The sequence below is a fragment of the Brassica napus genome, chromosome C7, assembly GCF_020379485.1.
Source record: "Brassica napus cultivar Da-Ae chromosome C7, Da-Ae, whole genome shotgun sequence".
Classification (NCBI taxonomy): domain Eukaryota; kingdom Viridiplantae; phylum Streptophyta; class Magnoliopsida; order Brassicales; family Brassicaceae; genus Brassica; species Brassica napus.
The window spans coordinates 48,202,467-48,229,608 of record NC_063450.1 but is presented as its reverse complement, the minus strand read 5'-3'; the positions used below and the strand labels follow the sequence as shown (position 1 = coordinate 48,229,608).

General features: G+C 31.8%; 5 protein-coding genes across 7 annotated transcripts; 2 read left to right on the top strand and 3 right to left on the bottom strand.

Moving 5' to 3' along the window:
* Positions 1 to 264: 264 nt before the first annotated feature.
* Positions 265 to 2,204, bottom strand: BNAC07G36650D (protein HEAT-STRESS-ASSOCIATED 32). The gene is made up of 5 exons (XM_013861809.3): positions 1,943 to 2,204; positions 1,659 to 1,853; positions 1,181 to 1,391; positions 701 to 924; positions 265 to 611 (listed from the first exon to the last, which is right to left on the bottom strand). The coding sequence occupies exons 1-5, from the start codon at positions 2,066 to 2,068 to the stop codon at positions 501 to 503; spliced, it is 867 nt and encodes a 288-aa protein (XP_013717263.1). The 5' UTR covers positions 2,069 to 2,204; the 3' UTR covers positions 265 to 500.
* Positions 2,205 to 4,114: 1,910 nt separating this feature from the next.
* LOC106421105 lies at positions 4,115 to 7,360 on the top strand. 2 transcript variants are annotated; one of them, XM_013861949.3, is made up of 5 exons: positions 4,115 to 4,378; positions 4,545 to 4,695; positions 4,870 to 4,978; positions 6,442 to 6,697; positions 7,016 to 7,360. In XM_013861949.3, exons 2-5 carry the CDS (start codon positions 4,549 to 4,551, stop codon positions 7,089 to 7,091), a joined length of 588 nt encoding a protein of 195 aa, XP_013717403.1. In that variant the 5' UTR covers positions 4,115 to 4,378; positions 4,545 to 4,548; the 3' UTR covers positions 7,092 to 7,360. The 2 variants fall into 2 exon arrangements, with proteins under 2 accessions (XP_013717403.1, XP_013717402.1); XM_013861948.3 differs by having other exon boundaries at positions 4,864 to 4,978.
* Positions 7,361 to 14,387: 7,027 nt separating this feature from the next.
* Positions 14,388 to 15,548, top strand: LOC125590657. The gene is made up of 2 exons (XM_048764323.1): positions 14,388 to 14,951; positions 15,444 to 15,548. Exons 1-2 carry the CDS (start codon positions 14,388 to 14,390, stop codon positions 15,546 to 15,548), a joined length of 669 nt encoding a protein of 222 aa, XP_048620280.1.
* Positions 15,549 to 16,649: 1,101 nt separating this feature from the next.
* Positions 16,650 to 19,958, bottom strand: LOC125590051 (gibberellin 2-beta-dioxygenase 8). Its single transcript, XM_048762990.1, has 3 exons — positions 19,070 to 19,958; positions 17,081 to 17,402; positions 16,650 to 16,977 (listed from the first exon to the last, which is right to left on the bottom strand). The coding sequence occupies exons 1-3, from the start codon at positions 19,522 to 19,524 to the stop codon at positions 16,738 to 16,740; spliced, it is 1,017 nt and encodes a 338-aa protein (XP_048618947.1). The 5' UTR covers positions 19,525 to 19,958; the 3' UTR covers positions 16,650 to 16,737.
* A 5,705-nt stretch (positions 19,959 to 25,663) lies between these two features.
* On the bottom strand, positions 25,664 to 27,142 carry LOC106421030 (COX assembly mitochondrial protein 2 homolog). 2 transcript variants are annotated; one of them, XM_013861875.3, is made up of 4 exons: positions 26,972 to 27,062; positions 26,668 to 26,741; positions 26,233 to 26,337; positions 25,664 to 26,108 (listed from the first exon to the last, which is right to left on the bottom strand). In XM_013861875.3, exons 2-4 carry the CDS (start codon positions 26,710 to 26,712, stop codon positions 26,016 to 26,018), a joined length of 243 nt encoding a protein of 80 aa, XP_013717329.1. In that variant the 5' UTR covers positions 26,713 to 26,741; positions 26,972 to 27,062; the 3' UTR covers positions 25,664 to 26,015. The 2 variants fall into 2 exon arrangements, with proteins under 2 accessions (XP_013717329.1, XP_048618946.1); XM_048762989.1 differs by lacking the exon at positions 26,668 to 26,741 and having other exon boundaries at positions 26,972 to 27,142.

Here is a 27,142-nt window from a genome sequence, read left to right as displayed (position 1 = left end):
TGTTATTCCCTGATGGTTATGCACAAGCTATCAATAGAATCAAATTATGACAACTGTGGTTACAAAATTATTAAAAATATCTAATCATGACATATGTTCAGTTATTCTATTCTTGATGAGATGCAAATTTGTTTATGGATAACAATGGCTTCCAGTTAAATTAAGGTTATTGATGATGGTAGGTATTTATGTCTATTCTATATTTATCAAAAGGTATTACAAAGTTTCTATAAGAAAATAGTAAACGGCATATACTTACACAACTGATGAAACTGCTTATATTATTGCTCAAAATCTTTCAGCCAGTGAAACTCTCAAGACAAACAAGCCTTAAGTGCATTACTTTGCTAGGTTGCATACAATCTGAGTGATTATGATCACAATGCTCTTCTAAACGTTTTGTTTCTTACAGCATCAACGAAGCACATAACATAAGACACATAAGACAGAATACATGGGAAATTCACACAGGTTTAGATGTAGTGGGAGAGCTATTGTTTTTAAAACAAGAAGTAGGAGGAACTGAGAACGGACTTGTGATCTTTACCCAGATGACGACCACGGAGGCACTCCAGATCCATTATCTGAGAATGATCCACATAGAGATTCACCTGAAAAAAAAAAATCAAGAAACAAAGAGAAGCGTAAGCATATAAACAGAAAGCGAGAAATGATAGAGAGGAGAATGAGCAGTAGATACATTTGGACCGTAACGTTTGATGAACCACTCAGCTAACTTGGCATCAGATGCTTCAAACATAGTCTTCTCTACTCCCAAACGTCCTATGACTTTGGCAATTATGTCTGCTCGGATAGAATCTGCGTAATTGCATACGTCATCTGCATCAATCATAATGGTGTCTGCCCCGGCTTCCAAACACCTTTCTGCCTTTCTTATCAAGAGATCAATGTCCTCAACAAACTCTGAAAAGGAATATTTTCTTAGTAACCACCTAAATCTGAAAACTATCAACACGGCCGGATCTAGGCACAGTCTGGTGAAAGCCTTGGGCCCAAAAATTTTAAAGGTTTTTTACATAACCTTAGGCCCCTCAATTTTGAAAAGAAAAATTTACTTAGAAGAAAAAAATATAGTAAAGTTCTTTAAGAAATGTTTCAAGCCTCCAAAATCTCCAAAATCCGGATCCAGCCCTGACTAAGAGCACCATGTGTTTCTTACCGCTTGATCGAGGCTCCGGAACAACATAGGAACCAAAGGCCCTGTTCCTCCTCCCAGGAATATCAGACTTGTTGAACTTCACAGCGAAGATTGGTTTGGCTCTAAGACCACCGTTCTTGATCATGCGAACATATCGTAGAAGAGTGTCCTCCGGAACCTCAAGCGAATTTGCATTCAGCTCAATAGTGTCGAACCCCAACTGCTTACACTCCTGCAATACGACATAAAATGAAACTTAACATGATCTTCATGGCTAGATCTGAAATTTAAAGTCATAAACATTTTTAGGTTAGTCTTTAAAAAATATATATCAATGGACTATGCGACCTAATCTTTTTTTTTTTTTTTTTTTTCGAAACACTTGTAATCTGCGACCTATCTACAATATAACTCTTTAAAATTCGAAGGCCAAAACAAATGTTTCATCCGGCTATACTTAGAACCGGCCCTGGTCATCTTCTACAATAGCTTTACTTACCTCTATATACTCTTTGAAACCTGAAGGACCACCACTACGAAGAACATGTTCAGCCCAATCACCAGTACTAACATACACATCGTGCTCATGAGCCATATCGATGGCTTGCTTGATGAATGACTTTGGAATCAAACTGTTGGAGCCTCCCGAGAACTTTAACCCGTCAACAAACTGCCCCATGGATTCAAATATTTCCTAAACCACACGATCAAACCAACCGTAAGAGCCTAGTCAGAATCTGATGAACACTTTCTAAGGATCAATTTTTTTCGTAGAAAAGGTACCTGAAGAACGTTCTGGCTGAGAACGGAGTAACGAGGACCTCGCATCTCCGTTACACCGTAACGGCGTGGCTTCTCCGGACGGTCTTCGTTCTCCTCGAAACTCTTCCATCTGTAGTGACCCGCCATCTTCTACGATTCTCCAGCCGATCTTCTTCGTTCTTCTCGAAAATCTTTAAAAGACATTATTACCAGTCGAAGAAGAATGGAGCTGCTTCTAGAGACAGGTGCCACGTCATCACCGCAAGAACCTGTTAACTCTTTTGTCGTTCGACACGTGCTTAACTTTGTTTGAAGCCTTTTTAAGTCTTTCAGCCCATCTTAATTAAATTTAGAGAATTTTTTTTGTTTATTTTCACAACAATAAATTTTAATAAAAAAAATGATCAAAATAAATTTTATTATCTTACGGTTAACTACTTTATACTTAGTCCAAATACAGTAATATCGTTTTTACCAATTGATCTTCCAAAATCTAACTTCAAAAGCAACACAAACTCAAAACACATTCGGCAATACTGGGATATCGAGAATAGTTTCGGATTTAGAAAGCAACAAAATCAAAGATATCTCAAAACCTTGTGTTCCCAAAATGAAGCCCTTTGATTTGAGATGGTAGCTTTGTGTTTTTCGTAGGAGAAGATAACGCTGGTAGATTCGCCGGGATTTGTCTCCGTCGCCGTCGAGCGAAGAAGCGACGAGTCGCACAAACTCGAGAGATTTCGTCGTCGAGAGAAGAAGGCGAAGGCAGAGACACAAATCTCTTCGTCTTCCTATTCGTTCGTCGGAGATGATAGATGATGAAAATGTTTGTCGTGTCGTCGCCGGAGTTAATTGAATCTCGTTGGCGGTCCGTCGTGGGAGAGATCGAAGAAATAGTAGAGTCGTGACTCGTGAGAGAGAGATGGGAGAGATTTTTCTTTTTTTCATATAAAATAAGGGTACTAAGGACATTTGGTCCATTAATAAATGTTATTTTGTGACTTTTCCCTTCCCGGTCTATTTTTGAGATGAAAACTCAAAAATGTCTACCATGGAGAATTGCCCTTTTAGTATTCTTTATATGGTTTTTAATGGATTTAGTGGATAACTTATATAAACATAGTCGTTAATGGATTTGGTCTTTCGTGGCATAATTTGTCCACAAATCAGAAATGTGATCCGTCTATACATAGACAAATGGGCGGCAACAGTCCAATTGACAACTATGGTATATGAACCCTTGTTTCCGATATGAACCGTTGTTTCCGGTCAGCTCAAGATCTTAGGCTCTTAGCTATAGTTACAACACGACCACAATTATTTTCCGGTAATTGTGTCCGTGTTGTAACTAGTTTCAGTATTTTCTAATTTACTGTGGGAGTGCTAGTTGCTGTATTTTCTATATGTTATTTTAACTTTAACATAAAATAGTTGTGGTTGACTTATTATTAGTTCAAGTTATACGCATACTTGAATACATATGAAATTCATATAAACTCACTAATAATTTGGCAACTTGGCAATTTGGCAGAGTCAAATGAAAAAGAAAAGAAAGAGTGCCTTCTGAAGCAAGCGATCAGATCATAAAACAGAGAAGTTAGTTGCTCACCATGATTGTTCATCGCATATTCCTCAAATACAAACCTTTTTTTAGGGTGGAAGAAAAAACCTTTTTATAAAAACAATACTTCTTCTGTTTCATAAAATAAGATAGTTTGAAGAAATTTTTATATTTCAAAATATAAAATGTTTTGATACTTTTAAAATACTTTAAGTTTATTGAAAATATATAATATTTTGCTAGCTACATTATTTGTGATTGGTTAACCTGTTTTCAATTTATATTATTAATGCATGATATGATTTAAAATAATAATATTGTTTTTAATTCTTGCACATTCGAGCGAATAGAGTATCTATGATGTTAACGTCATTTGAGAACTCGAATTTGCAATAAATAATTCTGAGCATAATAAACAAAAGAAAGTTCTATCTATACGTGGATAATTCAATGCACATAATACAGAATCTATAATGGACTTCTGATAATGTAATTTTCCCTATTTAAAACCTCCCATAAAAACATATTCTTGCATATTTCATCCCACTGAGATCAACTAAGCTTTGTTTAAATATTTGAATCATGACTATAAATAAGTAATTACTCTTGAATTAATCTATCTCTTATCTCTCATGGGGGGTGGTGACTAATAATCTTTGAAAATAATAAAATAAAATAAATAAAAAGAGAGAGGAAGGCGGCACCAACCCATTTACATAAATAAAAGTAAAAGGCTTCTCATCTCTTTCTGTTTCGACATTCCCCAGAATCTCTCTCCCCCCTTTTTTTCTCCAACCAAAAACCTTAACGACTCTTTCTTCATCGTGAAACAGAGCAACAGAGACGTTAGACTCTTTGTCTCAATCTCTCTAAATCCTTTGCTTCAATTCCCATAAGTAAGTTGACTCCATCTTTTTTTTTCTTTTGATATTTCTACTGTTGTTATGATTACAATTTCCACAAACGAAAAGAGATTTTTTTTCTTTATTTAATAATTTACTGTTTTTCACCTGAACATGATGACCGTCTCTCATCCTCTATGTTTCCTTATGGTTTTGTCAGATCGATGGAAACTGGTGTAGCAGTTACGGGTCAAGAAATCGGACCCGGGATTCATACACCCGTTAATCCTGATGGATACGTAACAATCGATGTCGAAAGTTTCTCTCATGTTATCCACAAAGACATCTCTTCTTCGAGTCCCAGAGTTACAGTAAGCTCTTTCTTTTTATTGTAGTTGGCTAATTTATATATATATATATATGTATATTAATTTGGCTTTATTAATTTCTCTTTCGAAATAATTCCAGTGAAACTCAATTATTGAGTATTTTATTATGATTTAATTGAATTATTGAATAAAATTGATTTTTTTCACAAGCTGCAGAGAAGTGTTTCCAGGAAAGAGTCTCTAAGAAGCAACAACGAGAGGAAACTCCATTCTAACGCAAATGGTAATGACAAAGAGACCTCATCCCCTCAGTCTCCACTTAGAGGTAAAAATCTTCTAATTCAATCATTTATTTAATATATATGTCGCATTTTCTTGATAAAAAGTACTTTTTATCACATTCTATATACATCATTTCATTTAATACATGATACATCGATTAGTTTTCAAATAAAGTACATTAAACGAACGTTTCATTACATGTATGTGGACAAATGCATTTTCCTACAGCCAAATGGTTTTTTTTTTTGGTCAAATCCTTGAGCCAAATGGTACATTTTGTTTCTTTCTTGATTCTTTTGTTACCATCTGATAGAAGTATATTACTTAATAGTATCAAATGGACCTAGCAGATTCTTGTAATATATTATATTTGGGGCTATCTGCGACTGTTAATAATTTTTAAAAGATTTTAAATTTGACAAAACATAATGTGCGGGAGTTTTGGGTTGGAAACAAATATATCTTGGCCTATTGATAATACAATTCGAGTTATGTTGTTTTGTGTGGTTAGATATTTTCCTGGGAAATGTCAATCTTTATGAAATACTCTTTGATATTATAAATTTTAATCTAGTGCAAAAGGTTCTGTTTGCCTAATCTAACATAAAGTTAAATATTAATCCACTGGTTATTTTCCTCTTTAAGGTATAAGATTACAAAATGTTAGGTGGGGGATAACGTGACCAACCCATCCGTTTTCGGCTGTAGACCGTAACTAAGTTTTATCTTTAAAATTTCTTTTAAAAAGTTCACAACTTATCCTTTTTGTTTAAAAACATTTTTGATACATCTTTGTAACTTTTTCTGTAACTAATAAGATCAACTAATTGGAAACACCCTAGTGTTTTACGCAGTGTTTTTAAAACCGGATCGGAAACTAAACCGAAAATATTTTGGGTCACGGTTCAATATGGTTCGACCGGATCAAACCTGGTTCAATAATATGGTTTAGTATTTTTTAGTATGTAAATATAAATGTAATATTAGTAAACATGATGCATAGTTAAAATATAAATTAATTTTGAACATAAAATATTATAAATATAAATTAGTTTCTTGTTTATATGGATGGTTTATAGATTTTTGATAGTTTTAATGGTTTTTATTGGCTTAATAACTTTGAAATATAATCCGGCTATGTGACCGGTTCATGGTCGAACCAATTACTAGACCAACCCGGCTATATGATCGGTTCATGGTCGAACCCGGTCTAACCATCGGGTCGGTCCGGTTTTAAAAACACTGGTTTTACGTTTATCTCGATTTCTCAATTTGAATATTTTATATGCGTTAGCTATTACATAGCTTTATGCAGACCACAACACAAACCGTAGCTTTATTTTTTTAAAAAATTATTCTCCTGCGCCGCATACTCATACTATTATTAAACTCGGCATACAATGAATACGTTATGATTCAGTTTATTTGGTTATGTCAAATAAAGAAAAAAATAATTATTCATTGTTATTAATTAAAGCTTGTTGTATGGCATTTGATGAGTTGTAGGGTCATGCACGCCGGAAAAGGCGAGCACTGTGAGGCCCATAGATCATGTAGGCACGGACACAATCGCAGCCACCATTGTTTCAGCCTCACCGCTTCATCAGATCACCGTTACTACGACTGCAGCCACCGGCGGAAATGTGATCTCCGATCAAAATAGAGAAAGAAGATTTGGATTTGCAAGGAAGTCGAGTTTTAAACGTTCTCGCACTTCTTGGATGCTTGATCCGAAGAAAATCCTCATCTTCTTTGCAACTTTGTAAGCAATTTATCACTTCCTTCTTCAATATAATTTATTTAATTAATTAATTCAAAAGATATATTAATTTATGGAATACAAAATGTATAACTCAAATTGCAAACTTCTATAATTATCTAGTAGTAATTGAGGTTAGGCATTTACCTAAATGTAACTGGCTGAGATAATTTAATACATATAAATCTATTAAAACTATGAGTCGTGTACGGCATGCTACTGAAAATCGAAGTATCTATCACAAGTTAATATTTAATAAGTAAAGTTGTTTTTGACGAATATGTATAATTGTTGTTCAAAAAAGTTCAATCTTTGTGACAGGTCAAGCATGGGATCGATCTTGTTAATCATATTCACTCTCTCGATCAGCAAGTCTAATCCCGGAGATATGGTCTAAGACTAATATTAACAACATATGAAGAGGATATAGACCGACTTCAGCTTGTGGCTATAGTACATGCCACATTCTCACCGACCTACATCTGAAGAGATGAATCAGAAGAACATTGCAAAACAAAGAGCGTACGGCTGTGATAATAGTTATTTTGTATATTTTTTATTAGTAAAAATGGAAAAGGAGAATATTTAGATAGAGAAAGTGGGAAGTGGGCACGCACGAGATCATATGAATGTTGGAAAAGAAAGCTTTAAGACAAGAGTTTATGACTGTTGTGACAAAGGCAGAGAGACCCGACAGAGAATCTTCTCTTCTGTTCCTTTAATTCCTTTTCTCTGTTTATTCATACTCACTTAGTCTAATTTGTGTTTTTCATTTGGTGTATTTCTTTATGTACATATATATATATATATATATATATATATATATCAAAATTTCCATTGGGTTTTATTTTTCTTTCAGTTATTACCTTTTGAAATACAATTCAGACTTTAGGTATATATGGACCATCTTACCAGATAGAACCTACACAAGCGTGGAGCATTTATAAGTCACCACATGCTATTCACCTAAGCTACTACCATATTTAGATGTATTCAAGTATTCGGATCGTAAAGTAACATCTCCCTTTCATAAACCAAATTGCAAGAATACAACATATTCTGAATTGTGTTGATAACAACCAAAGTTGTAACGTGTTTTTTCGAAAGTTTAATGTTGAAGCGTCCTCAAAGAAGTCCAAACACCTATAGAAGTCGTGAATAAGACCGGTCCTGAAATTTCGAGGAGTGAAAGGTTTGAGAAAAAGTCAAATTCTATAGCTCATTACTCGAATAGTGACTCCAATAAATTAATCTAATATAGAGGGCGAAATGTCAACAAACTTTAGCGAGAATACCAAAATCAAACTCAACTTCCAATTCCAAAGGAAACTTTACTAGTATGGTCATGAATCAACTTATAATTATTGAGTTACTTGAGGAATTGTCAATGAAAGACTACTACAGTGTAATAGCTGTGAATTCTACTTCCGAGTTAGAGTTCAATTCTTACCATCTGAAATTATGTACTTTTTGTAGAATGAGAAGAGAAAGGATGCATTCGTAGCATTGAAAGGCCCAATCAAATACCCCATCATATTATAGGTTTTCTTTCTTTTCTTTCATTTAAATAGAACTAAATGGACAATCCAGCAAAAGATAAAAGAGGGAACTTAACTCCGATCGAGGAATCAGAATCATAGATGATTTAGTGAAGGTTCTAATATATAATTTTTTTAAAAAAAATTAGAAACTTATATATATATAATTTTCTTTAAAATATTTAGGGATATGGACCAATGTTTCAATTGGTTATACATATGACCGGCTATGGTTGTGATGTGGGCTTTAAAGTATGATATATGGTATATTATTACACATTTAAAGTCACTTAGGGTCTGAATGTTTATAAATCCCACATCACTGCATCACAATTAATAATAACAAAAATTTCTAGATATATATATATATGTATATATATGTGTTGGTTACTGTTAAAAACATAGCAGTTGTTATGCATGCTGATTGCTGTCATTGAGGCCTTCAATTAATTATTTCCTATTATTTCCGTTCCTAAAAGATGTATGTTCTGGAAAAAAAAATTGTTTCAAAAAAAACATTTTTTATTTTTTCAATGTATGATTTTATGAAAAATTGTAAATTTCAAAAAAAATAATGGTGTTTATTGAATTTGTATTGGTTAAAAATTATGAAAAATTGTTATTCACAAAAAATAATATATATTTAACGGGATTTCTTAATATATGTGAAAAGTCTAGAATATGCACTTTTAAAAACAGAGGGAGTATGATAATTTTTTGGTAACTGTGATTGTATCATACTATCATTGGTCGAACCACACATAAATTATGTTGACGAGCGACACTTATCAAACTACATTAGTACTCATTTAACTAATACTAAATTTTGATCCGCGCGTCCGCGCGGTGTATTTTTTAAAAAATATAATGCTATTTATTATTATGTCACTATTTTGGGTTCGACAAAAAATTCGAATTCGAAGAACCGAACCGATCCGATCCCAATCCGAATAAGTAGTACCAAATCCGAACCGAAATTGATTAAATATCCGAATTATTCAAAATTTTGGTATTTGGAGAACTGAAACCTAATCCGATCCGAACCGAAGTATTTTGGGTATCCAAAATATATTTATATACTTATATATATATTAATTATTTTTAGATTTAATATATATAAAAACATCCAGAATATATATGATACTTTTAAGTTCGTTTAATACTTGAAAATATATACAAATAATCAAACGTAAATATCTAAAGTAGTTAAAATATAATCAAAACTCCAAAAATATTTAAATAATTATTAGTTTTCTATCCAAATATTTAAATCAAACCAATTTATACGTTAAGTTAGGTATTATGACATATGTTATTCAAATTTATATGTAATGTATTCTATTATTTATAGATTTTAAAAAAAATTAAAGCATAGAATAAATTTTAAAATTTTTAAAATAATTTAAATTGGTTATCCAAATCCGAACCGAATCCTCAAAGATCTGAACCGAACACGAAATCCCAAAGAGACTCAAAAATGAATCAGAACGCCCACCCCTAATCACTATTATATATCATATATGTGACATCATAGGTTACAAAATATGTGTTATCATATAATTAATCGTATTTTATACGTACCATCAAATAAGTAATCTTATAATTAATAATATATATACGTACAATCATATAAATAATCACATATATTACATTTTTAAATTTCAATGTGAAATATAAAAACCATAATTTAAATTGTTGTTTGAAATTGAGATTTGTATTGTATTTTTCTTATATATATTGAAAACATTTTTATAATGGTTATTGGAAAATATGTTAATAAAAATCAATTTTTGAATATATGTATATTTTTAATGAATTTTTGATATAAATCAATGTTATATTATTATTTTGATTTAAATATGTATATCAAGTAACATAAGCCTATTATTTTTTAATATAATGTAATGGACTTTCAACTTTTTTAATTGTATAAACTTTTTCCTAACTTATTGTTATCTTTGTTTCTAAACAGCATTATTATTTATTTATTTTACTACTATTTATATTTCCAAACAAATACTAAAGGTACTTCTACTTTAATAAGATAGATGCATATTTAATGAGTTTTTTTAATATACGTGAAAAGTCTAGAATATGCATCTTTTAAAAACAGAGGGATTACGATATTTTTTTGGTAACTGTGATTGTATCATACTATCATTGGTCGAACCACAAATTATGTTGACGAGCGACACTTATCAAACTACATTAGTCCTCATTTAACTAATACTAGATTTTGATTTTTTAAAAAACATCATGCTATTTATTATTATGTCACTATTTTGGGTTCGACAAAAAATTCGAATTCGAAGAACCGAACCGATCCGATCCCAATCCGAAAAAGTAGTACCAAATCCGAACCGAAATTGATTAAATATCCGAATTATTCAAAATTTTGGTATTTGGAGAACTGAAACCTAATCCGATCTGAACCTAAGTATTTTGGGTATCCAAAATATAATTATATACTTATATATATTAATTACTTTTAGATTTAATATATATAAAAACATCCAGAATATATATGATACTTTTAAGTTCGTTTAAATACTTGAAAATATATACAAATAATCAAACGTAAATATCTAAAGTAGTTAAAATATACTCAAAACTCCAAAAATATTTAAATAATTATTAATTTTTTATTCAAATATTTAAATCAAACCAATTTATACGTTAAGTTAGGTATTCTGACATATGTTATTCAATTTTATATGTAATGTATTCTATTATTTATAGATTTTTAAAAAAATTAAAGCATAGAATAAATTTTAAATTTTTTAAAATAATTTAAATTGGTTATCCAAATCCGAACCGAATCCTCAAAGATCTGAACCGAACACGAAATTCCAAAGAGACTCAAAAACGAACCCGAACGCCCACCCATAATCACTATTATATATCATATATGTGACATCATAGGTTACAAAATATGTGTTATCATATAATTAATTGTATTTTATATGTACCATCAAATAAGTAATCTTATAATTAATAATGTTTTATACGTACAATCATATAAATAATCACATATATTACATTTTTTAATTTCAGTGTGAAATATAAAAACCATAATTTAAATTGTTGTTTGAAAGTGGGCTTTGTATTGTATTTTTCTTATATATATTGAAAACATTTTTATAATGATTATTGAAAAATATGTTAGTAAAAATCAATTTTTGAATATATGTATATTTTTTAATGAATTTTTGATATAAATCAATTTTAAATTATTATTTTGATTTAAATATGTATATCAAGTAACATAAGCCCATTATTTTTTAATATAATGTAATGGACTTTCAACTTTTTTAATTGCATAAACTCATTACTTTTTTTCCTAACTTATTGCTATCTTTGTTTCCAAACAGCATTATTATTTATTTATTTTACTATTATTCATATTTTCAAACAAATACTAAAAATACTTCTACTTTAATAAGATAGATGCATATCTAAGCATTTACTGTTTCATCATGTTAGATAAGATATATTACATATCACTGAATGTAAAGGTAGTGACTAAAATAAATATAAGTAATACAAAAATTATGTATATATAAATTTAACAAACAAAAAGCATATATATAACATTAACAAACAAAAACAGATATATAAAAACAAAAAATTCACTCAGTTCTCTCTTACTTGGGCTTGCATATGTACATATATATCTTATGGAGTTTAGCTTTGGCCCAGTAAAGTGGTCTATTAAGAATGTACTACTGTGCCTTACTTTATAAACTACAGTTTCCTTTATAATTCGCCCACATTAATTCAATAGCATTTAGAGATGTGAGGCATTGCCGGATCACTGCCAAATCGGATTCTCTTAGAGCACGTACAACGCTGCTCCTTAGCACGTTCCTTAAGATTAATCCTTAAGGTTTTGGATTAAACAAACATTAAAAAAAACAGACGAGCGAAGGATTAATCCTTGGTTAAGAGAACGAAGGAGCAAGTCCTTCATGCGCTGGCAACAGCTGATTGGTTCCGGTTTAGGGTTGGTTTGGTTAGGGGGTGGAAATAACGCGAGCCGCGTCATTATCGTTTCAAGCAGAAAAAAAAAAGCAGAGTCGAGAGAGAGGCGATAACATAGGCGATTCGCGATCGACTTTCTTGAAGGTGAATCTGAGCTTTTAGTTAATTTTTTTTCCTTCTCTAGTTGATGCATGTCGATTTCATCACTCAAATGGGTTCAATTGTTTGGTTTTAATAGCTTTAGGGTTTCAAATCGGATTTGGGATTTCAATCGAAATTAGGGTTTTCTTCTAGGTTTAAAATTTTCTTCTTTTTCAATTCGCTTGTTTGTTGTTATCCTCGCGATTAAAGGTTAGGGATTGAGAAAATCGGATTGGGGATTTATATATAGATTTATAGTTTTCTTCTCGGTTTGCTCTTGATTCTCATCTTCTATATCCTCTTGTCTACCATCTTTGTTTATGTTTGATTTCGATTCGTCGTAGGTTTTGAACCCACTACCCGAGTTTAGGAATGTTTTAGTTCTTGTCTTTGTTACTGATTATAAGTGTTAGTTTTGCTTGTTGTAGTCATGTTTTACTTTTGCTTGTTGTGATTGTTGATTTTCTTTGTGATTGTTGTTGTGTATCTTCGCTTACATGATTTTTTATTTCAGGTTTAAGAAACATGGGCCAAGACTATAGCTACACCCAGCCTTCTTCATCAGATGAGTTTGATAATACATCACTTCTTCTTGTTGAAGCCGCTATGTACGCCGATGAAGCTGAGAGTAGCTACAACCGTGCTCAGCCGGTTCACTACCCACCTCAGCCGGTTCAGAACTTCTGCGGAGGACATGCTACTGCGGAGGAGATGCTTGACTTTCAAACACAGCTTAGGCTGCTTAAGGATCAAGTTAATGAGACTCACCAGAACCTGGCTAAGCTCAAGAAGACCGTGTGTGATGAGTTATCGAAGAAGAAATCGTTGGTTACAAAATGCTTTGCATTGGTAGTTTGTCTTCTGTTCTGCGTCTTGGTGTTAATTCTTGGAGGTTAGTTTCATTCGTTCTGCTTTTTGAATGTTTTTCTGCTTATTTAAAAAAAAAATTTACCTGTTTTATTGGATGTTTTTCAGGAAGAGCTTTGAAGGATTACAAGGAGAGTATCTGACCTCGACACTGTCTTTAAGGTTAGACACTGTACAACTTCGTACTCTCTTAGAAAACTATCTGAACTGGACACTGTCTTTAAAGTGAAACTCTTTGTGTTAAATGCTTTTAACCTTCCTAACTCCCCAGATTTGATTGGTTATTAAACGTTATTACAATGGTACTTGTTTGGTTGTGGAGAACTTATTGCTAAAATGTTTCTAGTAGAGAACTTATTATAAGTGAGATTTGATTGGTGATTAATGCTATCTGCTCTAACTACTTAGATTTAAACGTTATTACAATGGTACTTGTTTGGTTGTAGAGAACTTATTGCTAAAATGTTTCTAGTAGAGAACTTATTATAAGTGAGATTTGATTGGTGATAAATTCTATCTGCTCTAACTACTTAGATTTTATTGGCTTTAAATTTTTCTTACTTCTAGCTCGCTTATATAAGGCATGTGTAGTCAATGTATAAGGCGTAGATTTGATTGGTGATTCCTTTTTCTTACAATGGATAACACCGGTGGTTATGTTAACCTCATGTATAGTCAATGTTCTATTGACCTTGATTCACCTGAACCAGTTTGGCTCGGTAGCCAAGCTCCTGAGCCTGTTGTCGAGTCTGGTCAGCCTGTTGTCGGGTCTGGTGAGCCTGTTGTCGACTCTGCTATCAACAGCCGGAGGAAATGGACACCGCAAGAGGATAAAATACTTATTGGTGCCTGGCTCAACACCAGTAAAGATCCAGTGGTGGGCAATGAGCAGAGAGCTGGTAAGTTCTGGCAGAGGATTATCGAGTACTACAATGCAAGCCCTCAACTCGTCGGGAGAATACCGAGAGAGATTATTCCGGCCAAGCAGAGGTGGGGTAGGATTAACGATCAAGTCTCCAAGTTCGTTGGTTGCTATGACCACGCTATGAGGGAGCAGAGAAGTGGTCAAAATGATGATGATCTCATGAAAGCTGCACTAAATTAGTGGCAAGTCTTTTTAATGGTTGTACATAATTTTATTATTTTCCGAAGCAGGATATATAGATATGTCATCATCGAGTTCATCCGATGAAGTCGATGAAAGATTGGACGAAATTTGCGACGAATACTTGGAAGAAACATACAACGACATAGTGGAGGCCCAAAGCAGACCGCAAAGGAGACGTGCTTATGTAGAACGAAACCGTGAAACAGGACAAGACCGCTTATGGAATGACTATTTCAGCGAAGATGCGACATTCTCGTCTCAATTATTCAGACGCCGTTTCCGCATGAATAAGGAATTATTCTTGCGTCTTGTTCATGGCCTATCAGAGCGCTTCCCATGCTTTCAGCAAAGAAGAGATGCGACCGGGAGGTGGGGTCTTACTGCACTACAAAAATGTACTGCAGCTATTCGTCTGCTTGCTTATGGTACTGCGGCTGACACCGTTGACGAATATCTCCGACTTGGTGAGACCACTGCACTTTCATGTTTACATAATTTCACTGACGGAATAATACAATTATTCGGAAATGAGTATCTACGACGACCCACACCGGAGGATCTTCACAACTACTCGATATTGGAGAGGCACGATGGTTTCCTGGGATGGTCGGGAGCATTGACTGTATGCATTGGGAGTGGAAAAATTGCCCAACCGCTTGGAAAGGTCAGTACACACGTGGATCAGGAAAAGCGACAATTGTCTTAGAGGCTGTAGCTTCACAAGATCTTTGGATATGACACGCTTTTTTTGGTCCTCCAGGTACCTTAAATGATATCAACGTCCTCGATCGGTCTCCTGTTTTTGATGACATTTTACAAGGTCGAGCTCCCAGGGTAAAGTACGTGGTCAACGGACACATGTATAAGTTGGCGTACTATCTAACAGACGGTATATATCCAAAATGGTCAACATTTATCCAATCTATTACCCTCCCTCAAAGTCCTCAACAACAGTTATTTGCTAAAGTCCAAGAAGCAACCCGAAAAGATGTGGAGCGGGCTTTTGGAGTATTGCAAGCTCGATTTGTGATTGTGAGAAACCCGGTAAAAACATTGGAAAATGAAAAGATAGGGAAGATTATGAGAGCATGTATCATACTCCACAATATGATAGTCGAAGATGAACGGGATGGATACTCTCGTATTGATATATCTGAATTTGAAGAAGGAGACGTCCCCAGATGTTCAGAGGTGGAAACGGAGAGGCCAACAAATCTGAATAATATCTTTCCCAGTCGGAATGATCTTCGTGATAGGCAAATGCATGAACAATTGAAAAATGATTTAATTCAAAATATTTGGAATAAATTTGGTGATGAAGATTAGGAATTATTCTATCTTTATGTAAAATTATTGTTTTTTTTATCTTTAATTGTTCTATTTTTATGTTTAATTAATGTATTTTATGTTTAATTATTATATTTTATGTTTATTTATTGTATTTTATGTTAAGTTATTGTATTTAATCATCTAATATATAAAATTTATATTTCACTAAACAAAAAAAAAATTCTGTAAGGATTCCAACTTCGGGATCACCATTGTACACACATTTTTCACAAAAATTCTTAACTATTAAAAAAAATAATAATAATACTATTCTAATCCTAAGGATTCCACATGTGGATGCTCTTAGCAAGCTCAAGCTCTTCCTTACTCAACTCAGAGTACTCACTCTCCAAAGTCCAAACTCGATCCAAGACAAATAATCTTGGCTCTAGCCTCCCTTATCCCTTGCAACTCTACCGGATTAATCATCAGACCAAAAACCTTTCTTCAATCGATCTTGAACAGAGTCTTGGGAAGTTCCACACCGTTCGAGATCGGTACGTTAGAAACTTTGTAAACCTTTTAAGTTAAGTATGGAGAGTGGTGTCTTCCCTGTCCTTGAGACACCTACAAGAACAATGTCTGCCTTTTCAAGATTGTCGGGCGAGTTACCGTCGTGTTATATCGTGAATTCATTGCTTCGATTCTTTTAAATTAGTCTCTTGAGAGATAAGTTTGTGACGCCACGTGAAAGACCGGAAGGATTAGCTCCTAAGTGAGAGGAGATTGCGTCTGTGATTGGTCCTAGGATGTCTAGTGAAAGGATACTCTATAGCTTGCAAGCTCTCATGGCTGCTTCCGCCATTGATGGATCAGTTTTTGTGTACATATGTATTTTTTAAATTGTATATTCGATATATATAAATTTTTCTTTAATGTCGGATTAATGTTTATCACAAATAAGCTTAGGTTTTTTTAATTGATCTTTATCGAATTAAGATAATCAGTTTATCTAGAGGATAATAATTACTCAGAAAAATCAACAAAATAATGATAATGAAAAATAAGGAGTAATTAAAAACGTTAAATTACAATAAATCATAAACATCTAAAAGTAAATTAAAAACTGAGTGTATAAATCAGTAAAGATGATTAACGAACCTAGGGAGGCCAACTTTATAACCAAGCTTCTTAACATCTTCTTGAACTTGTTGTCTGAATTCTCTGAAGCTGAAATTTCTATAAGTAGGACAATCACCTGAACACTCTATAACGGCGTCGTATGATGGACACAGAAAATACGCCGTTGAGAATCTCTCCACCGTTGGATTCGTCATCACACGATGCTCCACACTTTTGTACATGCCATTGCTCCATGCCTACCAAAATCATATACAGTAATCAAACGTGATTAAAAGAACTCTTAAAGCATTGAACCATAACGTAACCAAACGTGATTAAAAACTCTTACAGCTTAGTTACCTGAAATAGGTCACCAATATTGATAATGAGAGCACGAGGGTTAGGTTTAACGGCGATCCATCTATTGTCTTTAATGAGTTGGAGTCCTCCGACTTGGTCTTGATACAAGATTGTGAGGAAATCACTGTCCGTGTGAGGCATTAAACCGTACACCTCTGATGGTTTTGGACAAGGTGGATAACGGTTCATCCTTAAATAACATGTGTTTCTAACACATTTTTCTTTAAAGAAATTTGATTTTCTTCCTGATTTCTCTGCAAGAACCTCTGCCAAAGTATAAGCTAGAGCCTCCGATTCCGAAGCAAATTTCTCCATTGTTGATCTGTGATATAAAAATAAAACATTATGACATGATCCATATTATAATTAAGGCGAATTATATATATATATTAGAGTCATAAAAATCATGTTTAATTTTGTGGAATATTTCGAAATGGAAAATCATAAAAGTGAAACATTTTCGAAAACCATGTATTGTTACTTTGTTTACCACAGAATTGTTAAACGATAAAAAGACTAAGACTAAAAAACTATGAACTGAAATTATAATAAGAAAATATTTATATGAATTTATCACTAAATATTTGTCGCTAAATAATTAACATTAATATAATATATATTTATCACATAAAACATTTCAAAGTTTATTTGTACATATATATTCTCATACAAAATAAAAATAAATTAATTAAGAAACTACATACATCTTTAGAACATATATAAATATAATAATTTCTATGATATATTTAAATCAAAATAAAATGTCAACAAACTTTCCTATTTACAAAAAGAATTAAATAAAAGATTTTTTAAAAAAAATCCGCTTCTACAAAGACCCAAAATCTAGTTTTCTATTCAAACAAAGTATGACTAGTAGTCATAGATGTATAATTTAATTTGTTTTTGCATATGAAATAAAAATGAGTTGATGTTTACAAAAATAATTCCGAGTTGCTAGTGCAGCAAAATAGCAGGCCATATTTCAAAATAAGCAATGTTAGCACATGTTACAGAATTTGAAGTTGATGAAATTCGTAGGCATACGAGGAGTCAAAGAATAGAAACCAACATTTTTTTTTTTTGGTAAAATGTTAAATTTTATATCAATTTTAAATTTTTTGACAGAATACAGAGATAACAAAGAAAACAGAAAAACCCAAAACTACGAACAAAGCTGAGCTACAAGGGAAACATGTGAAATCAACAAGCAGTGAACACCACAAAGCAAATCAAGAAGATCATGGATGGCGAAACACCAATTCCAAGCATTGAACTCGGACATTTGCAAAGTTGCCGCAGATCCGAAGAACTGGAGTACTCATCGTTGTTGCCACGAGCTCCTCCTTCCGAGGCCGTAATTACTTAACCATGCTAAGATTGCGTAGATATTTCTTTTATCTTTTAAAAAGTACTAATATTTATTTATACATTGTATTTCACATGCCAACTTGCTATATAGAAATTAGACATATAAAAATAGTACTAAAATGAGAGAACATAGAAACGCATGAGAGATGAAGAATAAATCTTTGACCGAATGCCCAACAACTTTATTTTTCTAGGATTTTATTTTATTAATGCGCACCAAACAATACTAATTAAATATAAATGACAACACTCTATTATATGCTTCAAAAATATTGAATTAAAATTGGGTTTGTCTCCCATGTTCCGAATATTTGACTATTTAATAGTATTTTTTCTCTGAAGATTATGTTACTAATAGTCAAACACTTACATTAACCACACATTTTATCACATGTAGTCATTATCAATCCAAGAAACACTAGCTAGTCTCTAGCTGCTGTTGTGTAATTAGAAGCTAACTATAAAATTTAAAGTTATTAACAGATTAAGTGTAAGTGTAATTTTATTTCCATCTTGGAACTGAAAAATACTGTCCATATAAATTTTTAAAATAATTTTGACATTGTTCAAAATAAGTAAATTATTTATCGAAAATTTGTATCAGTAAGAATATCTGTGTACCTGAGGGTAGTAAAATCCTTGTTGTCAGAAATATCTGTCATGGGAACATGAAATGCTTCCGACCAAGAAAGCTGCCGGAGACAAGTGGCTGACGGCGTTCCCCACCGGTAACTCCCGGCGGAGAACCTCTCCGACTTACTTTTCTTGTCAAAGGGTTCTCTAAATACCCTAATTTGCTCTTGTCTCATCTTCTCCAACACATCCATTGATATTCCATGGTTTATCACTTGGAAAAATCCCCACTCCCTCGAGGCTCTAGCAATCTCTTCCTTACATATCTCCCTCTCCTTCTCGGCTCCATCGATTAGTCGGCTGACGTCAATCACTGGAAGCTCCACCTCTTCGACGACAGCCGTGATAGAGAAGCTAAAGGGTATTTGGGGAACATTGTTTTCTGTATTTGTGATCTGTTTAAACAAAAGGTTTTTGTATATTTCGTTGAATGGTGGATCCATGAGTATCAACCAAGAGAGATCTATCAAGAAGAGGGAAGTTAGAGAGGAAAATGGAAAGTGAAGGTTATCAAAATATGTGTTGTGGTGAGACACAATCCTTATATTTATATACACGTCCACCTATATGCATATATTGTATGTATAAGTGCAATTTGTTCATATTTTTATTTTAGTATAATACCATGTCGATAATAAAAAAAGAATTTAAAAAGAAAATAAATATGGTTGGCCGCCCATTGACCTTAATAACATGAGTTGTTTGTTAATGAGTAGACAATCCCCTATATATCCCCTATATATTAAAAGAAAAGCATTATAACATTTTTGTAGCCATATGTCATCACCACAGTCATTCTTAGAATTTTTAGAAAAATATGCTGGTCCATCAAAATATATAATAAGTTTTTTATTAAAATAATCATAAATTAATTACTAATATTCTTCATTGTTTCCTTAAATAAAAATAACAGAATTACCAAATATGGCAAAAATATATATGACAATTAATGATTTTGAATAATAAAGATTTGATAAAAATTAGTCTATTTTCTATCATTTTTTAAATTTTAACCTATTAAAATAAATTAAACAACCACATTAACTATATAGCAAAATTTTAGATTTTTCTATATATGTTATATTTTAAATTTTTTAAAACGAATATTAGTGACTAAAGTTGTCAAAAATCTCACATTGAATATTTTTGATCCACGGTTTAAATTTTTTGTTATAACAAGATACAAATGTTTACAAAATTATATAATAAAAAGTTTCATTTAATAAATATTAATATATTAATATTGTTTAAAATAAATTATGTACCATATAAAAATACATATGTATTTTTATTTCGAACTTTTCTTTGATTTTTTTGATAAAAATTTTGAACAAATATTGACAACTAAATATTTAGCTTTAAGACTTTTCATAATGTTTTTAAAATTATAAATGAATAAAACTATTAAACATCCCACAAAAACATTTGTTATCAGTGATTCAAATTTTTTTTTATAAAAAATACAAATTATCAAAAAACAATATGAGTATAAAATATTATTTAACAGATATTAATATTAAAATGTATTATATATCTATGTTAATATCATTAAAACTTAATTTTATATCATATAAAATAGAAAATGTGTTTGTTTAAATTAATAAAATTTATTTATGTGTTTGAATCAATTTAATCATATACATAATATTTACTGAATTTTTAATTATCAATATATATGTATTATTTAATAATATGTAAAAAAACATATAATACGTAAAACTAATTTATATATAATATTTATCACGCGCAAGGCGCGGATCTTAATCTAGTAAGATAATTATATAGTAAGCACATCCTTTTGCAACGTACGTCTAGATGAGTATGAGGATTTTTGGTAGCAGTTAATTTATATTTGGATATCAAAGTAAAAAATTACTTTTGAGACTGAAATTGTTCTGTCATATATTGGTATGAGATGGATAATTTGATAGCAATTAAAGGAAAATCTTAGGAAAATATTTAGGATATGGCATTGGTAATGTCTGTATTTGTATAACATATGGTGGACAAGATACGATAATGGAGATCAATAAATTTGATATTATTAGAATAAATTAAGTTGGACTGTCTTGAAGAACATGATGTTGTTTCACATTCAAAGGTTTGAATATTTGATTGTCTGGACACCGTCTTTGGTTTCTCATGTTTTTCACTTCCTTCTATGTTGTACTGTTGGTTTTTTATTTCTTGTACTCTTTTCTTTTCTTCTTCTTCAAATCTTTCTTTATTGTTTTAGCATAATCAATTATTAATCAAAAGATTAATCAGTAAGTTCCGCTTCATTGGATGAGACCAACTAATTGAAAACATTAATATGCACTATTTAATACTATTTGCATTAATCTAGAATCTGTAGTTTAAACCATCAGCCGGCCCGAAACTTATGGAAGCTAGAGAAGCTTGGGGACCAAGTGAAAAAGGAAGACGACTATTACTTTGCTTTCTAGCTATATGGCATTGGTAACGGTTACACATTCAATTATCTATATTCCTTTTAGCAGTAATTTATTGGAATTATTATTTTGTACGTTCCCAACGATAATACTCCATCCGTTTCATATTAAGTGTCATTTTAAAAAAAAAATTTCGTTACAAAATAAATGTCGTTTTCAATTTTCAATTTAAAATTTATTAATCTTATGCAAAATTTATTTTTTTTATTGGTTGAAATATGGTTAGGTGTATACGTAATAGTATTTTTTTATAGAAAATGTACAAAATTAATTGTTTATTTAATCAGTGTACCGAAACCTAAAACGACACTTATAATGAAACATAGGGAATATAAATTTTCTATCTATTTTTCACCCTGGGGTTTGACACACTTTTAGGAACCAACCTCTTCCCCTCCAAGAAATCAGAGTATCTAAAGTTAGTCAAAAGTCTCAAAAAGGTCAAAATTTATAATTTTGTGAGAAATATTTGTTGATCATTTGTGAGATAAAAGTAGATCAATATCAATTACTAACCCAAAAATTTTATCTTTTAATGATGCATGTAATTTTTAACATTAAATGTTTAATTTTATAATAATAATAATTTATAAAAAAATTGTAAAATTAAGATAATTGAGTAGTTTGTAGTTTTTATAAATAAAGTATGCTACTAATAAAAGATAAAAATAATTTTCTTTTAAAAGAAGAATACATTGGAGAACAAAACTCTTTTATATTTTCCAATTCGTCTACTTGAGAAAAAGAGAATGCACTGAAGATGATGCCAATGAGAACCTGTCAGCAGCAACACAATTTGAATGCATATTCACTTGCTTACTTTCAGTGCATAAATTAACTTCTCGAGTTCTCACACAATATGTGTGTGTATATAAGTATATATGGTTCATTCAGTTGTTCTTTTATAATCCCTCCATTTTTTAATATAAGTCGTTTTAGACAAATTTTTATGTTCCAAATTATATGACGTTTTCAGTTTTCTATGTAAAATTTATTAACAGTTAATGTTATATGACCAGTGATAATCTACCTTCTATTTTATTATTGGTTGATTTATGGTTAAGTAAATAATTAATAATGTTTTTGTTTAAAAAATATAAAAAACTAATGATTTTCTTAATTTGTGTGCACAATTCTAAAAACTTATATCATCCAATAACTTCTCCACAGCGTTTTATTTCTTCTATCGTAGTTCTCACATAACATTTTCTATTTTTGTAATTTGTGGTTAAGCATGATAAAATAAAGGTTACTACTCCCTCCGTTTCGATTTAGTTGTCGTTATAGGGAAAAAAATTTGTTTCAAAATAAATGTCGTTTTAAAGTTTCAATGCAAAATTTATTAATAAGATTCTCCATTTTATTTTTCTATTTGTTGAAATATGGTTAGGTGTATTGATAATTGTGTTTTTATTTTGGAAATATAAAAATTATATGTTTTATTAATCTGTGTGTATAAACCTAAAAACACAATTAAAATGAAACGGAAGGAGTATTTTTTCAAATTTAGGTTAGCCTTTACACAATTGGTTGCTAGCTTGCATCCATTAAAAGGCAAAAGGAGGCGCGGCTGTGGGATTTACCGACCTTTTTTTTCCTGCTTATTTCTCAGCTGCTTTTATTTATTATCCATACACGTGGATAAGTGAAGAAAAATAGCAATTCAAGAAAGTGGTGATTTAAGTAAAGCGTAGGAAGGAACTTTGCTGACACCACATATCATTTTTTCGGCTGCTTCATGACTTTAGTTTTAGCGGTTTATCCTAGTCCTACAATATTTGTTTATGGACTATATAACAGTATATATGACGTACAGAGTTACGCCACAGACACTATTTTTTAGTTGACTAAATATCTCTTGTGTACTGGTAAGACTTGAGATGTCCTAAACGAGTGAGCAAACAATAAATATATGATTATTCCCTTATGTCATATTACTACTGATTATCAAGATTCGGACATGTTTTTCGTTGGAAAAATCCCTACACAGCTCAAACAAAATTACAAAATATCACACAATGAGAAAAATCTTCAAAACAACATTAATTAAAAAGTTTAATTAATGATTAAATTATTCAAAACCCTAAACCTATACTCTAATCCCATCTCATAAACACTAAACCATCGAAACTAGATCTCCGGTTGTTGAAGAAGTAGAACATGGACAAGTAAACTAAAGGTTTCACAATTGTATTCAAGTGGTTCGCTGAATGTTTGACCAAAAATATATATCAAAATGCTGATCCCACATTTTCCCAGTATGTAGTTTATCTATCCAAAGAACGATCTTAACGCTAAAATCCCTTACACAAAGGAGCAACAAAAAAAAAGATATATACCATATAAAGCTATAATTTTCTAAAAAAAAATTGAAAACTCTCATGAATGTAAATTTGATATTTGTGTACCTTTAAAACCTACAAACAGGTATAGTCGTGTATGTGTATTGTCTCATCGTTCACCTTCGTAAGAGTTGCTAAAAAGCTCATGCAACTAATAATATTATGCTAAGCGGTATATGAAGACTCCTCGGTTTTCATTCTATCAGAGTCTAGAAAACCATATCTTCCAATTAATACTGTCGACCTACACTAGGAGTTACTAGGTTATAATTGTCTTGAGAATTGGAGTAATACTGTTGATCTCCAACCCGTTTTCTTTTCACATCTCGCTCATAATCATTACTAAAAGAATTATGAGAGAATCATCTGATGTCAAAAAAAAAGAAAAAAAAAAGAGAGAATCATCTTGACATGATCCAAATGATGCGTCAATCACATCTCGCTCATAAATCATTACTAAAACGATCGGAAACCGTGAAAACATTTTCTTTTATGAAACTGAAACAACAACATAATTCATCAGTGACACGATGTCGACCATGACTTTGATCGTGCATCAGTTTAATTTTGTGGTACAAGTGAATGACAAATATGGAGGTGGTTTCTGGTCCCGGATTGGTCAAGCAAACTATAGACAATAAAATTAGAAAATAAAAACAAAGCACGTTATGATTAGAGCTAGGTCCAGCAGACTAACCGTTACCCTGAATCCTTTGTCGGCTTATACGTGGCGACTACCTTAAGCACATGCATTTATTTTCCAACAAACACTTGCACAGAGCAATCAGTCAATGACAACTGTTGTTTTGCTGCTAGAAAGAAAAGTCTTCTTGGTACTTGTGCAGCCAAATGATCAATCAGATGGTTAACCTCTGCTTATGTTGACTTCCAGAATAAGTTCAACGTTCGAGACCACGTGCCAATATACAGCTTTAATGTTCTCTATCATTTGTCCCAAAAAAATGTCCTCTGTCATTAAATATTAAATACTCTTTACTTGATCAAAATGGAAAATCTCCCCAAAAAAATCTAAAAAATGTCTTTTAGAAACACACAAACATGAAAATAACAAAAATATATTAGATTAAAGAAGTAAATGATAATTATATCTTTGCTCTATAAATATATAATTTAAATAAAATTTAAATAAATAATTAAAAATATTTTCATTTTCGAAATTTTATTTAGAAATCTAAAAATTATTTTTGAAAATATTTTTAAAATTATTATTTTAACTTTGGAAATTATTCTTATGATAAAAACAGTTTAGTACTATCCTAAGATATTTCACTAATCAAAATGCATAGAGAATATAAAAATGTATATTTCTAAAACATTAATCCTTCAACCGATAAGAGTATATATTATTGATCTTTCTATTGAGACGATGCTCTATTCCTCCTATACTGAATCAGAACAGAACATAGCATTGTTTTGACAAAAGAATCTTGATGTTAAGATCCGGTCTGAAACATTTATTTATGACCATGATCGATTTTTTTGTATTTATATTTGTTTTTCACTCCTTGTCGGTTCAATCAATCAGACGGCTGATTTCAATCACCTGAAGATTCACCTCTTTTACAACATCCGTGACAGAGTAGCTTAAAGGGTATTTCAATTGGTAACATTGTTTTCTGTGTTCTATGATCTTGTATATAGTTCACTTTCAATACAAAACTGCAAATTCAGAGCAGAGAGCTTCTAACATTTTGGATCAATTCCGAGGTAATGTTTTTGATATTCTTGTAGGACAAGTAAATGGAAGGTGAAAGAGTCTCGTCGTAAGACTTGAATAAACGTTCATAGATATGTCATACAGACTCAACAGTCTCTGAAACGGTCATAAAAAAAAATGACAAGTACCAGTTTCCAAAAAAATACTTTGGAGATTGAATACAAATATTATTTTGTAGCCACAATTAAGCCACGTTGTGTAGCTACTTGTAAATCCATAAATAAAGCAAGTTGTGTAAGAACGTGTCCTGTTGTTGCAGACCAAAGCTAAGTGGCCTTACACTCACTTCAATACAAACCCTTAGAAGCCCTACTCAATAGATGCACAATATCATCGATTTAGAAACGTGGTTTTGTTTTGAAATAGACATACATATCTGAGATGAGGACCCAAGAATGCTCTCAAGTCTCTGCATTTTCGTCTTTCCTTATAGCTTTAAGTCTTTCTTGAAGTTTCTTGCTTTGTTCGAAATTTACCTTCCGCTTCACAGCTTTCTGCACAACCCAATATTTAAAGATATATCTAAGAAGTTAGTGTAATTACTACCACCCCAAGGAATTGAAAACGTACTTCCTCTTAGACAATGTATGTAAGTACGTTTGGCTATTAGTAAGTTACCTCTTGGCGGAAACAATGAAGAAGCTTTACTTTCAGCTCTGTACAGTCTCCGAAGAACTTTCCAATGGGATGATCTAAATGACACTTTTGGAATTCCTCAATTATCTGGAAAACATGTCACATACACAAAAGACTTCAGGTCAGTCATCTTTTTGATTAAAAATGGTAAAAGATATGTTCTCTTGCCAAAAAAAAAAAAAAAAAAAAAAGCAGTTATGTAGTAGCTTGACTCCACTCATGTCTAATTGCATTCAAAGATTTACAAAAAAGCTATGTAGCTTGACTCTAACTGTTACTAGAAGAGCATTGCAAGACTTACAGAAGCTAGTACATTGTCAAGTCTGTCATAGGATTGGTACACAAACCAGGATCTTATTCTCTCAAAGAAGCAGTAACACAGGGTAACAAGGAAGAGAAGAAATGAGATAAACTCACCTCCACACACATTGGATGTCTGTGTGGTGTCAGTGGTGGATGCATCTCTCTCTTTTTTTTTTTTTTTTTAAGTTCTGTAAGAACACAAAAAAAAAACAAAAAAACTCTTAAAGCGCTGGTAAAAATCAGATCTTTCACTTCTCTGGCGAAAACCCAGAAGGAAACAACATCAATTGATTCAACTCCCCCCTAATCTAAGAAGACAGGATAGAACCACAAGATTCCAATACCATGTTGGTTCGAAACTAAATGGCCTGAAGACCTAATCGAAGACGAATCACGAATGGCGAAATAATTAGATTACCTTGATTTGGTATCGATGACCTGAGACTCCTCTGCGAGAGAGAGGATTTGAGCTAATACAACTCAGAATCGCTGAAATGGTCGAAACAGAGTCGATGGAGTTACGAGAACAGAGCCGGGTCAAAGTTTTCTTCAGATTAATGGGCCGTACTAACATTTTTTAAGCTATTGG

Coding starts and splice junctions, on each gene's coding strand:
- BNAC07G36650D (XM_013861809.3), bottom strand. CDS start 2,068: ATGGCGGGTCACTACAGATGGAAGAGTTTCGAGGAGAACGAAGACCGT. Junction 925..1,180: donor TCCGGAGCCTCGATCAAGCG/GTAAGAAACACA, acceptor ATTCCTTTTCAG/AGTTTGTTGAGGACATTGAT. Junction 612..700: donor TCAAACGTTACGGTCCAAAT/GTATCTACTGCT, acceptor TTTTTTTTTCAG/GTGAATCTCTATGTGGATCA.
- LOC106421105 (XM_013861948.3), top strand. CDS start 4,549: ATGGAAACTGGTGTAGCAGTTACGGGTCAAGAAATCGGACCCGGGATT. Junction 4,696..4,863: donor CTTCGAGTCCCAGAGTTACA/GTAAGCTCTTTC, acceptor TTTTTTCACAAG/CTGCAGAGAAGTGTTTCCAG. Junction 4,979..6,441: donor CCCTCAGTCTCCACTTAGAG/GTAAAAATCTTC, acceptor GATGAGTTGTAG/GGTCATGCACGCCGGAAAAG.
- LOC125590657 (XM_048764323.1), top strand. CDS start 14,388: ATGTCATCATCGAGTTCATCCGATGAAGTCGATGAAAGATTGGACGAA. Junction 14,952..15,443: donor GATGGTCGGGAGCATTGACT/GTATGCATTGGG, acceptor ACAATATGATAG/TCGAAGATGAACGGGATGGA.
- LOC125590051 (XM_048762990.1), bottom strand. CDS start 19,524: ATGGATCCACCATTCAACGAAATATACAAAAACCTTTTGTTTAAACAG. Junction 17,403..19,069: donor AAGGATTTTACTACCCTCAG/GTACACAGATAT, acceptor TTTATATCACAG/ATCAACAATGGAGAAATTTG. Junction 16,978..17,080: donor ATATTGGTGACCTATTTCAG/GTAACTAAGCTG, acceptor TGATTTTGGTAG/GCATGGAGCAATGGCATGTA.
- LOC106421030 (XM_048762989.1), bottom strand. CDS start 27,127: ATGTTAGTACGGCCCATTAATCTGAAGAAAACTTTGACCCGGCTCTGT. Junction 26,338..26,971: donor GTCATCGATACCAAATCAAG/GTAATCTAATTA, acceptor CATGTTTTCCAG/ATAATTGAGGAATTCCAAAA. Junction 26,109..26,232: donor TTCATTGTTTCCGCCAAGAG/GTAACTTACTAA, acceptor TGGGTTGTGCAG/AAAGCTGTGAAGCGGAAGGT.